Source organism: Culex pipiens, chromosome 3, assembly GCF_016801865.2.
Source record: "Culex pipiens pallens isolate TS chromosome 3, TS_CPP_V2, whole genome shotgun sequence".
NCBI classification, from domain to species: Eukaryota; Metazoa; Arthropoda; class Insecta; order Diptera; family Culicidae; genus Culex; species Culex pipiens.
Genome location: NC_068939.1, coordinates 71,716,022 through 71,730,414, shown reverse-complemented (window position 1 = coordinate 71,730,414; position 14,393 = coordinate 71,716,022). Strand labels below are relative to the sequence as shown.

The window sequence follows — 14,393 nt, the reverse complement described above, 5'->3', positions numbered from 1 at the left end:
AAAACCCCGAACATATTATGAAAACCACAGTAAAAAAATAAAATGTTTCTTTATATGATGTAAATTTACATATTATGAAATTTAGTAATTTTTAGATATTATTACATATTTTTCAAACATAAAATCTCTCGTTATTCCCCAATGTAAAATATTTTTTTCCGCATTTTCTTGAATATTTCCTTAATATTATTAAAAATTAAACAATAAATGCTCGATTATGAGTGTACTATACTGCCGCTCCAATCTAGTCCGTCCCATATGTAAAAAGTGAGTGCTAAGATATCGTCGTGAGAAGCTCAAAAAATGTTTCACCTTTTTTTACATTTCTAATCACCAATTTTTACAAACTTTTTTCTACAATTATTTCAATATTGTTTCAAAAAGTACCCCTATCCAAAAATTTACTCAAAAAAGTTAAAATTTATTGGTTAATTTGGTAAATTTTCGTGCTGGGACTGACCTGACTTTATTTATCCATAAATAAAGGCAAGTCTGTCAGGTTATCAAGGTAGGCTTGAACATTTATAACAGAAATTTGCCAGTCATTTGTTGGTTTGTTTTGGTAATTTTCCAAATTGTTTTTATCATTGATCTGAAATTTTGTTTGTTTCAGGTTAATTTAATTTGGCGGATGATTCTATAAAATTTACCAGCTACGAATATTTAACCAGCAATGTTGTATTATTTCTATTTCTTTTGCTGCAGAACAAATAGATATTCATATTTGATTGCATGTATCAACATCCGGACCCTTAAATTGAGTAATCCAGAATCGTTTAACGGAAGGGGATCCTAAATCTGAAACTAGACCATGGCTATCCATACAAGAAGGAATAGTACTGATTTTAATGAATATTAGCTGAATGGTATGTTGTTTATTTTATTACCGTGGTTATCCTATGCATGAGGAAATAAAGGCAGAATAGGGTTTCGACTATTACGCTTCCAAATTTAAAATATACCATCAATTTGAACAATTTTATGTGTTTTTAAGTTCTGCGAGTACTTAAGGTACATAGTCTGTGTAGATATAGTAATTACACATTTTTTTCTATTGATTTGTGAGACATTTCTATACGAGGAACTGACTTGCCTTTATTTTGCATTTGGGACAGCACCAAAGTGATTTTTATTTTGGAATGTTTAGAACAAACATACATTTTTTATTAAATAGGGTTAAAGTAGATGTTCAAACAAGACAACTACTGGATTTTTCTCAAAATCGACAAAAATACATATGGGACGGACTTGCTTTGAGCGGCAGTATAGGTTTAATTTTGCTAAAATTTGAGTGAAAATAACTCAAAAAATATAACCAAATTGTCAAACATTCTAACTTTAGACCAAAAAAGTTTTCTTTGCACTCGTTTCAAGTGAATTTCTGTTCGCTTTACTATGAAAAATTTACTCAAATTCACTCAAATTTAAAATAGAATTTGAGCAAAGTGAGAAATAAAACGGTTGATTTAGATTTAGATTGTTATTTCAGATGAGCTTTCTGAAAGTACACACTATTTACTATCAAACGCTACGTGCACATTTACAACCACTCAAGAAGGTATTAGATTATGACAAACAAACAAACAAACTCGTCCTTTTTCGTGTTTGACAGTTTGTCAAACTCGCAAACTTGTTTGCGGCAAACGTAACAAAATCTATGCAGGCTGACGTCTCTGCAAACAAATGCAGGCCAACGAACAAAGCAGGCAAACTGCCTAACTGTCAAAAAGTGCATGTTTGTTTGTCGTAGTCTAATACAGTGTTGTGATTTTTCTCAAAATTAAACAAAAACTGAGTAAAACCTACTCATTTCTGAAGTATTGCTTCAAAACTTATATCTCAGTAACTTTTGGTTCAATTTGGACGGAAATTCAAGGAGGTAATAGATTATAGCAAACAAACAATCAAACTCGCACTTTTCCTTGTTTGACAGTTTGTCAAACTCGCAAACAAAGAAAAATATATGCAGCCTGACGTTTCTGCAAACAAACAAAGCAGGAATACTGGCAAACTGTCAAAAAGGGCGAGCTTGTTTGTTTGTCATAGTCTAATACCTCCTTGTGTTTTTTTCTCCCATTCTCCAATACCAATTTCTCATTACATTTCAGTTAAATCTACTGAAATCCGCATTACTGAAATTTTCAGTAAATGAAAACATGCTGAAATATCAGCAAACTTTGACAGCTCCATAAAAATTTTAACTGAAATTCAGCAAAAAAACTAACTAAAAATTTCAGTAGTGCAGTTTTCAGTGAATATTAACTGAAAACGAATACAAGAATTTGCTGTGCACGCATATTTTGAAGTGCTCATTTGTTTGAATTTTATCAAGTATTTTTTTAATTTTGAAAAAAATGTTGTAATTTATACCAAATGAATCCGCACCAGACCCATCCCAAGTCACTAGAATTAATCACGAATCCACATGTTTTTAACCTCAATCACACTAATCGCTCTAAACGAATAAAAAAAATCGTGTTTTAATATGTTGTCCCAGAAGAATGTTGCATTTCAGATTGTTTAACTAATAAACGATAGTGTGTTAACTCACACCAATTATAATAAAGGCCCAAACAACTAGCTTTAAGCACTACAACACTGTGGCAATATAAACCAACATATTATTCCAAAAAAAAAACAAATCTATCGACTCTATAGAGATCACTCGGCAAACGCATTGCAAATTAATAAAAAAAAACGCTCAGTAAAGACAAACACTTTCAAAAACAAAGCATAAAAAACGGAATTTAAATAAATTATATACTGTTATACAAACACAAACTTACACATACACATACACTAGCATATATTACATATATAGTGCCTTTTAAAGGGGTAAAAAGGAAGTGCAGTACATCAGTAACAAATATATCGACCGTGTGCGTTAAAACACGTGTGCTAGAACAATACGCGATTAAGGGCACCTTTACTACACACACAAACAAGCACGTTCAGTCTTCAACGTTCATCATACCGCTTGAGTATACAATTTTAAAAACCGTTTCCCTAACTAATCGCATCAATGAAAGCAAATATATCACGCCATGTTATTCTCAAAAAAAAATCTTTTAACTCCCAACCACAATCAAGAACTAAATTTGTTACCGCGACAGCGACAACGTATGCGTTGAAGTTTTTTTTTTTTTTTTTTGTTTAGAATGTAATCTATCAAAGTGTTTTTATTGATGAAATAAATCATATTTTTACCTTACCAACAAAAGGGAGTGTTTTCTTTAGTGGTTAGTAACAAGTTCATTTTGTTGAGCGAATTTTGGTTACCTACTTTCCCAAGAAACAATCCAAAGCTATTTGGTCGCATAACTTGCTTAGAGCGTATCCCGATAGAAGAATCCTCAAAAAAAATCAATAAATTTTAAAAATACAGAAATAAAAAAATATATATGGGTCATTCCAGGTCAACTGAGTACACTTTTGGACTCGACCTTCACCGACTTGGACCAAACTTGGAGGGAACGTTCATCTATCGATAGTTAACAGAAATCCCAAGTTTGGTGCTGATTGGACCATCCCTCTATTTTTTGCACTGCCCTCATTTTTGGCGATTTTCTAAAAAAAAATTCTTTTAATCATAACTTTGCAACTATTTGAGCAAAAGTCTTTCTACAGGTTGCATTTTATAGAAAATTGTCCAAGGAATTCGATAAAAATAAAATTTAAACCCTTAAATGCCCACTAATATTATATTTTAACGTTTTAAGTATAAAAATTCAGTTTTTACCAATTGATTATATTTTAATTTTTTTTTATTTTATCGCCATCGTGTTCCCCGGACAATTTTACATAATAATCAATGTAGACTTCAAACTAAAATGAACTATTGGCGAGATACAGCGATTTTACTGAAAAAAGTTTGATTTTGCACTGCACTCTGTCATATGAATTCAAATCCGAAATAAGTTTCTCACATATAAAAACCGAATTATGCGAGATTCATTTCTTTTTGTTGAAAAGTACACCAAGAACTTCCGAGTGCTGCGGAAAATCAAACTTTTTTCAGTAAAATCGCTGTATCTCGCCAATAGTTCATTTTAGTTTGAAGTCTACATTGATTATTATGTAAAATTGTCCGAGGAACACGATGGTGATAAAATAAAACAAATAAAAATATAAGCAATTGGTCAAAACTGAATTTTTATACTTAAAACGTTAAAATATAATATTAGTGGGCATTTAAGGGTTTAAATTTTATTTTTATCGAATTCCTTGGACAATTTTCTATAAAATGCAACCTGTAGAAAGTCTTTTGCTCAAATAGTTGCAAAGTTATGATTAAAAGAAAAAAAAATTTTTAGAAAATCGCCAAAAAAGAGGGCGGTGCCAAAAATAGAGGGATTGTCCAATCAGCACCAAACTTGGGATTTCTGTTAACTATCGATAGATAAACGTTCCCTCTAAGTTTGGTCCAAATCGGTGAAGGTCGAGTCCAAAAGTGTACTCAGTTGACCTGGAATGACCCATATAGATTCGAAAAAATCCAAAAGTTGAAAGATTAGAAACAAAAAAATTAGAAATTCAAAAGTTTTCAAAATTTAAGATCTTTAAATTAAATAACATGAAAATTCTAAATTTCAAAAGATATATTTTAATTTTTTTGTCGAAATTACCAGAAATTTTAGTTAAAAAAATGTTGCTTTTTTTATTTTAAAATTCTAAAAAATACAATGAAATTTCAAAGTATTGTAATTTTTTAAATGCTTTTTAAATTGCTTTGGTTTTTTTAAATGCAGTTTTTTGCATGAAAAAAACAAAAATCTATTCAAATGAAATCGATATGCAAAATTAAAGCTTTCGGCAAAATTTATTAATTTCGGTGAATAGCAAAGGATGATGACTACGACAAACTAAAACAAAATCTCGCACTTTTTCTTGTTTGATAGTTTGCCAAACTCGCAAACAAGGCAGTCTTACTTTTCAGCAAACAAATGCAGGCTAACTTTCAAAAAGTGCGAGCTTGTTTGTTTGCCGTAAACTTATATCTCCTTGACCAGTGTTGTAAATGAGTGAAAAAAAAAATAAAACACGGCAAAAAAAATGATGTTCGGCAAAGTTATAGATAAGGATAGGTATAATTAAGGCTACCAACTGTACGGATTTTTTCCTTACCATACGGATTTTCGAACCTCTTCGCGGATTTTTAACAGGCCGGAATTTTTGTAGGGAATTTTACGCATAATACGGATTTGTACGGAATTTAAAAAAAACCTTTTAATCATTGAATTGCTTTTTTGATTTGGTCGAAGCTTTTGTTAACTAGAAATTTTTGGTTTCTGTGAGTTTGATTAAAAAAGGGAGAGTTTCCGGGGTTTTGTTCAATTCAAACTTGATTATCAATAATTCTAGAGTTTTTAAACTATTGTCTTGCTTATGTTGATAGGACCTTTAAAAAAAACTCTAGAATTGTTCTTTTAGAAATTCCTTACTAAATATATTCCATTTCTAAAAGCTTTCTAAAACTTGTGAAAACATTTGAACATTTAACAAATCTAGAGTTTTTTTAAAGGTCCTATAAACTGTTGTGTTTCACATGCTATAGGACCTTTTCAATAAAAAAAACTCTGGAAAAGTGTTCGTGAAAACACTAAGAGCGATATTATTCGTAAAAACAATCTTGACATTTCGTAAACTTTCAAACGTTTAACAAAACAAAATTGAAGAACATAATTATTTGATTCAAATCACGGTTTATTTTATGAATACTTTTAAACGTGCAAGTTATAAGCACTCTGATAGCATTTTGTGAAATTTGTTAGCTGTAAAAACGACACAGTTTTATATTTTTAATTCTAAGATTAATTAAATTTAATTTATCTAAATAATTCAATGACAGTTTTTGTTATACCATAGTGGCATATCGGCAAAGTGTACGGATTTTTGCTCAGCAAGAGTTGGTAGCCTTAGGTATAATTAATGACTACACTGAAAAAAAATGATACACTGGTAACAGATATTAAAAAAAAAAACAGATTTAAAAAAAACAGACAAACGTCAAAAAACCAAAACAAATCGGAATCTCCGAGGGGTTAAACGATGCAAAAATCATGTTGAACAAATAAAAAAAAACTTTTTTCAATTTTTTATGTAATTTCAAGTCACAATTAGAGAAATATTATCCCTCTACAACCCAACCCCGCCTTTAGACGGGCTTCGATTTAAAAAATCGCCAAAAATCCATTTTCAATCAATTTTCGATCTTTAAAAAGCATTGCAAAGAAGAACAGTTAAGAGTTACTCTAAAAATTTTAGAAAATTTATGGAAGTTTTACTTTTTTTTCATAAAATTATTTTTATTAGGTCCTTTTTGGTGCTGGGACCTGGTTAGGACCGAGTCGACTTTTGTAATTACAGGTTCTTACGCCAAAAACTGACAACTTTGGCCACTCTGGAATCGATTCCGGAAAATCTGCAGATTGTATGGGAAAAGCTGGGTAAAATCAAATTTTGATCACAGGAGGCTGAATTAGCAAACAAGCAAGAAACGTCAGGAAACCAAAAAAGGGCAGGACGAAGTTTGCCGGGAAGAGCTTGTTTCCTATTTTTTAAGTAAAAGAGCAGTTATCTACGGAATCGGTCTTTTTTCTTTAATTTTAATTTTTGTATTTTTTAATCCGGCTGAAACTTTTTTGGTGCCTTCGGTATGCCCAAAGAAACCATTTTGCATCATTAGTTTGTCCATATAATTTTCCATACAAATTTGGCAGCTGTCCATAAAAAAAATGATATGTGAAAATTCAAAAATCTGTATCTTTTGAAGGAATTTTTTGATCGATTTGGTGTCTTCGGCAAAGTTGTAAGTTGTAAAAATTTAAAATCAAGACTAACATATCAAATGGGCGTAATATTGAATGTTTGGCCCTTTTGAAATGTTAGTCTTGATTTTAAATTTTTGAAAATATTTTTTTCGAAAAGATCGGAAAATTTTACGAATGTTTCATGTTTTAACATTGTAAATCGGACCATGAGTTACTGAAATATCGACATTAGAAAATGGTGGGTTGTTTGGGTGAGACTTAGAAAACATCAATTTTTCTGTTTTTTAACCTTTGCATGGCAATATCTCAGCAACTATGGGTCGTATCAACAAAGTCCGGAAAAGCAAAATATAGAGAATTTTCTCAGCTTTTCAAAAATATTTTTTTCAATAGTGGGCAAACATGGGCACTATTTTTAAAAAATGAAAAACTGCGACTATTTTCAAAAAAGTTACCTGAAAATGGCTATAACTTGAAAACGGTGCACTTTATCAAAAATTCACTAAAGTACTTTTTGATTGCAAATTCGATTTTACATCGAAAAATGAAGTTGAAAAATTTTTGCGACCAATATTTCGATTTTTTGAAAAAAATTGTATTGATTCAAAAAATCATAACTCGGTCAAAGATTTTTTGCCCATTCTGGAAATTTCTGAAAAGTTGGCATTTTATGTCCTCTAAAACATATAAAAAAATAAAAGAAATTAAAATAGTTTTTTTTTTTTTGTAAATCAAGTTTTAGTGACAAAAAGTTAAATAAAAAAATCACCAAATTTTTTTACCGTGTATAATTTTTTTTTAGTGTAGTCCATATCCATACCTACAACTTTGCCGAAGACAAATTTGTATGGAAAATTATATGGACAAACTAATGATGCAAAATGGCTTCTTTGGGCATACCGAAGGCACCAAAAAAGTTTCAGCCGGATTAAAAAATACAAAAAAATCGAATGACCGAAATCTCAGAGAATTGCTCAAAAAAAAGTATGCAGTAATTTTTTCTAGTGTCCCAGACTATGCCTTTACGCATTTTTTTACAACTTTAATGATAATGGTGCTATTTTATAGCAGAAAATGTGAAAACAGGCAAAAAAAAAAAAGTGACTGTAAAAACATGAAAAAATTAGATAGGCAAAATGTAATGATAGGAGGTGGTAGAATAGGCCAAAAACTACCAAAAACAAATATAAACTAAACAAGATAAATGCAAATTAAAATACTAAAAATTTAAGTTTTTCGCAGATCAAAAGTTGCTCAACATGACCTCCTGAACACGAGAAAAAAAAAATCGAAAAGAATTTGGGCGGTAGAGGGTTAAAAGTAATCATTGTAATTAAATTTGAGTAACTTTTATTTTTATATTTCATCAAAAAATATTATGCATCGGTAGTCCCGTCGTTAATTTTCGTTCAGCCCAGTTACCGAACAACTTCTGTATAGGCATTTTCAGGCGACTTTTTTGAAAATAGTCGCTGTTATTCATTTTTTAAAATTAGTGCCAATGTTTGCCCAGTTTTGGAAAAAATATTTCTGAGATAGCTTGGAAAATTCTTTAATATATATTTTGTCAGTCTTGATGAAAAAAAATATATATTTGTTTCGAAGAGATCTGAAAATTTGACGAATTTTTCATATTTTAACATTGAAAATCGGACCATTAGATGCTGAGATATCGACGTAAGAAAATGGTGGGTTGTTTGGGTGAGACTTAGAAAACAGCAGTTTTCTGTTTTTAAATCATTGCATAGCAATATCTCAGTAACTAAGGATCGTATCAACAAAATTAAAAAAAAAATCAAAATATAGAGAATTTTCTCAGCTTATCAAAAATATTTTTTTGAAAATTATTCAAATTTTTTGCCCGTTCTGGAAATTTTTGAATAGTTGACATTTGATGTCCCCTTAATCATATCAGAAAATTTAAAAAAATAAAATAGTGTTTTTTTGCAAATCAAGTTTTAGCGAAAATTAAAATAAAAAAAGACCGATTTCGTAGAGAATTGCTCCACTATAGCTTGTGAAATTTCTTCTTTCATCTCGTGATTCACAGCAAAAGCCTCTCTTTCTTTCATTCCTTCTCAATTCGACGTCTTCGTGCTATCTTGTCGCACCCGCCATTTTGACGTTCCGAGAAAAACGCGTTTTAATGTTTGACCTTGAATAAACAAAAACGAGAGCACGCAATGTAAACAATAACAAACACGTTTTGTTTGGCTGACCATTATGTGCATTGTCCCGAACTTTGGTTGAAGTTGGTTGCTGGAGTCCCGAGTTATAATTACAAATGTTTACGGTAGTCTAGCTTGTAGGTGCGTCAAACGCGTTCTGACCTGAAATCCCTTTGGCCAATTGTCGCACTTACATCAATTTTCAGGGAGTGGCAAGATAGCACGACATGATTGAAACTTCTTTTATATGAAAAATGACAAAAATGCACGGAGTTTTTTCGGTGTTTATCGAATATCTCAGGATTGAAATCAAATTTTGGGGATCTGTGAAGGTCAAAAGATGTGGCATTGTGAGATGCACAAAATGGCTTTCTCAACTCAATTTGGCCCAAAATGCACGTACGACAAGTTAGCACGACGGCGGCGAATTCCTTGTTCACGAAGACTCGCCGAAGATTTTTTTGATTTCGCCGAAAACCACAATGAAAGTACGCGAGAGGGGGATTGGAAACCGACCACGCACGACGTCTTGGTAAACTGCGTAGGCGAATTTTGTTTTGTGGCGGCTTTTGTGGCTACGCTCTATTGTAGGGGAATGATTGTGAATGCGGGAATGAGTGTAGGACCCCTACTCTTTTGTTGCGTAACGCAAAAATTTGGATTTTTTTTTTTTGTTCAGGGCACGACCCCCACGCCCCTCCCGCCAACTGCGTTACGTAACAGAAGAACGCTCCCAGAGAAAAAGAGAATGTAACAAAAGATTGTTTAAACACGCGATAGAGACCGGAAAATCCCGCGATGGAAAGAAGGGCGGTGAAATTGATGATTGTTTTTAGTAACTTTAAAATTTCCTAGTTCTTTTATTTCAATTCTGAATATTATTAATGTTATTGTTATTTTTTTTTTTAAATGGCGACAAACTTTCATTCGAAGATAAAAAAAATCGAAAAACATTTCAAAAATCTATAACCACATTTTTCCACCATATCTTGGTAAAGATCTCTAGATTTGCATCTCTAAAAAAAAGGACGTTCGGATCAGAGATTTTCTACGCAACTGTTTCGCCTTCGACAGCATGTTGTTGTATTGTTCCGAACCGTGTAATAATCTCTTGTAACAACAAAAAAAAGCAAAAACAAAAATATAAGGAAGCAACTTAAAGTACGAATACTTACGATTTCGGTGGACCTGAGTGCAAATGCTCATCAAACAAAAAAACTTGCTCTTCTACTTGCTCTTGTAGACCTTTCCGCCGTAACGCGCCACAAACGCCGCCACATCAAACTTGCGCTTGCAGCCCTCGTAGTTCATGTAGCGAATCTTGCCGAAAACTTCCCGCTCGCGCCAGCCCTGATCGTGGATGCCGGCGATGCTCCACATACAGCCGACGTATCCGTTCGGATCACGTCCGTCCAGCTGGTAACGGTCGTTGAGGTAGATTGCGGTTTCGAGCGCCTCCTCCGGCGACTTGGTCCATTCGAGGATCTTCTTCGCCCAGTACATGCGCAGAAAGCCGTGCATTTTGCCCTCCTTGACCATCTGCAGTTGGGCCGAGTTCCACAGGTCGTCGTGCGTTTTGGCCTGCTCGAGCTGGTCGCGGGTGTAGACGTGGGTGCGTTTGTCCTTGCGATGATCGTCCAAGGTTTTGCGGGCCCAGTCGTAGGCTCCCTGTAGGTTGTCGTAGTTTTTGTTGTAGTAGCAAAAGTTGTCCGAGAGTTCACGGCGGACGATGGCTTCCTCGCAGAACGAGGCCACGCCCTCGGAGAAGCCCTTGCCGTACTTTTTGACGGCGAGAATCGCACGTTGCACGGAAATTTGGCCAAAGTGGAACCAAGGCGAGAGATTCGAGAGGGCATCGTCGGTTGGATCGTTCCGCTTGGCGTTGAACTTCCGAAGGCGCTTCTCGACGAATCCTTGTAGAGTGGCCACGCCGCCGGTGTAACCGGGGACGGCCCATTCGACCTCGTCAACAGTGCGATCGACCTGGAGCGTGTCCAGCAGCTTAGGCCAATCGATCGGTTCCGCCTTCAACTTGGACTTGTGCGGATGTTTGACGACCGGCGGAAACTGCGTCAGGTACGTGTTGAGATTGTTGTTGACCTTTGTGCGAATGGTGCGCGCCGCGTACTCCAGCTTCTCCGAGGTCACCCAAACCGGGACCACGTTGTGGGCGTCGACCTGACACAGCGGAACCTCGGCCGACAGTGCCTTCCGCACGTCCTCAACCCACTGCGCCGGAACGCGCAACGGACTGAAGTCACACACGACCGCGCCCATTTTGTGCGCCTTAACAAACTTCGGCACCGTGTCCTTCGCCATCCCAGTCAGCATGTGGAACTGTATGTTCAAAGATTCACACTCCTTCGCCACCTCCTCCAGCCCCTTCAGCATAAACTTAAAGTGCCGGATGGTGGCCTCCAGGAACTTTGGAACCAAACTGAAGCAAACGTGCAGCGGCAGCTCGTTCTTCATCGCCAGCTTCTGCGCAAACAGGAACGCCCAATTGTCCTGGACGCGGGCATCGCGCGACATCCAGTAGACCACTCCGGCCTTGCCCTCCTCAACCTCCTTCGCGTCCGACAGAATCCGAATGCGCTTCTTCTTGAAGTCAAAGTCCAGCACAGACTTGGCCGTTTCCTGGCGGATCGCCTTAAACTTGTCCACGAAATCGTCCACCTTGATGGGACCTCCCTCGACCTTTGGCTTCTTCGCGGCCGGTTCGTCCGATTTTGAGGAGGACGCTTTTTTCATGGTGCTGGAACGAAAATCGACGTAAGTCAATGAAATTTCCAAAGTTCTAATAAAACTCACGCAAAATATCTCCCCTTTTGTAGAATGGAACAATCAACGCGGGGCAGAAACCTCATAAAACGGAACGGACGGAACACAAACGGAGAGAAATTTTTGTTTGGAAACAGAAACGAAAGACGCGCGCACGTTTTGTTTGAAGGCTGTGTGAACGATTGTTGTGAAATTCGAGTTCGCGTGCACTCACTGCGAAGCGGGATCGGAAAAAGTGGGTTTGGCGATTTTACCTCCCAGTAGCGATTACGCCGTTTCAGGATTTCAGGAGAACACGCAAAATCCAAATAACACAGATCTATGTAAAATTTGACACATATTGCCCAAAACCGGGAGTACACAGAATCTGTGTAAAAGCCTTGTACCCAGATGTGTGTACAGCCGTTGTCTGTCAAATCTGTGTAATTTTGACTATGAAAATTGCTTAGAATTGGGTACTAAAGCCCTATGTCAATTTTTATGCACAACGGTAAAAAACACGATTAAAAACCATTTCTGATCACTTTTTTTTCATTTTAATGCAAGACAAAATTTTGACAAGACAACATTTTTTCGATGGATCAACTATGGTCCCGGAACGAGCTGTCAAGTAGAAGCTTTTCTGTCAAGAAGGACCGCGAGGTTAATTTTTCAAAATTGATTTAAAAATCCATTTTGAACTCTTTTTTTTTTGAAATTAAATATGTCTTTATTGAACTTTCTTATAATAATTACATTTCATTTACATTCTAAGTGGTATGGCTACATGCTCTTCATCTTTGTTATATTTTTCGTTTTCTTATTAACTGTTCACATTCATTTATTTACTTCAAATTGTTTTACATTTTTGCATTGAATCGAATACATTTGGGTAAAAAAGAAAAAAAAATCACTTAAACAACTAATCCCGCTCCAGGTGACGCCAAAGCAGGAAAATCCACGTCCGTGAAAGTTGGTGGTGTTTTGCGACGATTTGGTTGGTGCCTCGTCGTCGCTTGCTGCCGAATTTTCACAAACTCAGCACGTTTTGGGCAGCTTCGATTCTTGGTCGAATGGTCGCCGCCGCAATTGAAGCATTTGGCTTCAATGTTCTCGTTGATTGTTTCGCAAGCTTGAGTTTTGTGCTCACCTTCGCAGGTTGCACAACGACTCTTGATGAAACAGTTCCTTCCACCATGTCCAAACTGCAAGCAGTTCGAACACTGTGTCACATCACGGTGCACTGGACGATAACGTTCCCAAGTCACGATGATGTTGAAAATTGCCCGAACTGCTTTCAGCTCAGACGGCGTTGTCGATCCTTTCTCGAGATGAACCAGGTACAGTTGATCACGATACTTGATGTCCTTGTTGTGTCTCGTCATCTTGAAGACTTCGATCACGTTCAACTTAAGAGTTTTGAGCTCTTCTTTCAGCACACTCACATCCATGTCATACAGGCCTCGGAGGACCTGTTTCATGGGGCGTTTACCTGGATCGTCATGGCTGTAGTATTCAATCTTTGTGTTGTTCAGGAAATCCCGAACGTAGTTGTAATCCTTTCTGGTAGGTAGCAGAATTTTGAGTCCATCAGCACACAAGCGAATGGAAGCTTGTAAAGCACCAGATTTGATAAACCCGGTCAGCCACTTTCGCACCGAATCCGATGACGATGTTTTCACAAAAATGGGTGGCAACTTTTCCCGTCGTTCAAATTCTTCCTTCTCGCTCACGTCCACAGGGAGGGTAGCGAACTGGTTTCCAGAAGAATCTTGAGCGTCCTTGCTCAAACTGCCTGGCTTTGCAGGTAGCGCTTCGGCATTCTTTAGCTTCTTCAAATCTGCCGATCCTGCTGGTGAGGACCGCCTCTTTTTCTTGCCGTGAGGCATTTTTTGCACTTTTTAGCACTTTTTTGGTTTGTGAGGGACGCACGTCTGACTCGCTTCTCTGCTGATCGCAGACTCCATTTTGAACTCTTTGTGGTCGTACAAAGGGTTATTGTACTTAGAATAATAAGCTTTATTGCTGTAAACAATAATATCAACAATCTACACACTCAGTTTTTTATGCCGAACTTCGGCAGAATTCTGCCGAAAACAGAACAACTGAGCGCTCGGCAGAGAGTTCGGCAGAAAATTCATCTGCCGAAGTCTCGGCAAAAATAATTTTGACAGCCAGCTTTTTTGTGCCGAAAATCTCGGCATCCCTGAAACGAATTCAACCGAAAATCTCGGCATTTATCATAATAAAATCAAATCGAGATTCTCGCAATTAATTTAAAGCTTTAAAACAATATGCATGCATGCTTTTTTATATTTATTGCTCTTTTTATGTATAATCTAATACAATCTGAACCAGAATGAATCCTATACTTCTACCAAACACCATCGTCATGCATTTCCTTGGCAAAAGCTGCAAATGAAAGACCCTTTAGATATTATTTTTCCTAACAGATGTTATTAAAAATGTTTACCTTTCAAGTAGAAATCCAAGCAGAAATCCTGTAGAAATTCAAGTATAAATTCCGATTTATCCAAAGTTCCGGAACTTAGTTCAGTGAGCACTACTCATATCGAAAACAAATATGGCTACCTCAACATCTAACCGAACAGCTCGGCACTTTCTAGCAAATTTGACAGTTGAATTGCCGAACTCGGTAGATTTTGGACATGCCGAGATTTTCGTTAAATTTAAC

The 14,393-nt window shown here is 35.9% G+C and overlaps 1 protein-coding gene across 1 annotated transcript; it reads right to left on the bottom strand.

Annotated features, from left to right (window-relative positions):
- Nucleotides 1-10,000: 10,000 nt before the first annotated feature.
- On the bottom strand, nucleotides 10,001-11,908 carry LOC120419531 (deoxyribodipyrimidine photo-lyase). Its single transcript, XM_039582242.2, has 2 exons — nucleotides 11,750-11,908; nucleotides 10,001-11,693 (listed from the first exon to the last, which is right to left on the bottom strand). Exons 1-2 carry the CDS (start codon nucleotides 11,803-11,805, stop codon nucleotides 10,166-10,168), a joined length of 1,584 nt encoding a protein of 527 aa, XP_039438176.1. The 5' UTR covers nucleotides 11,806-11,908; the 3' UTR covers nucleotides 10,001-10,165.
- Between the last annotated feature and the right edge of the window lie 2,485 nt (nucleotides 11,909-14,393).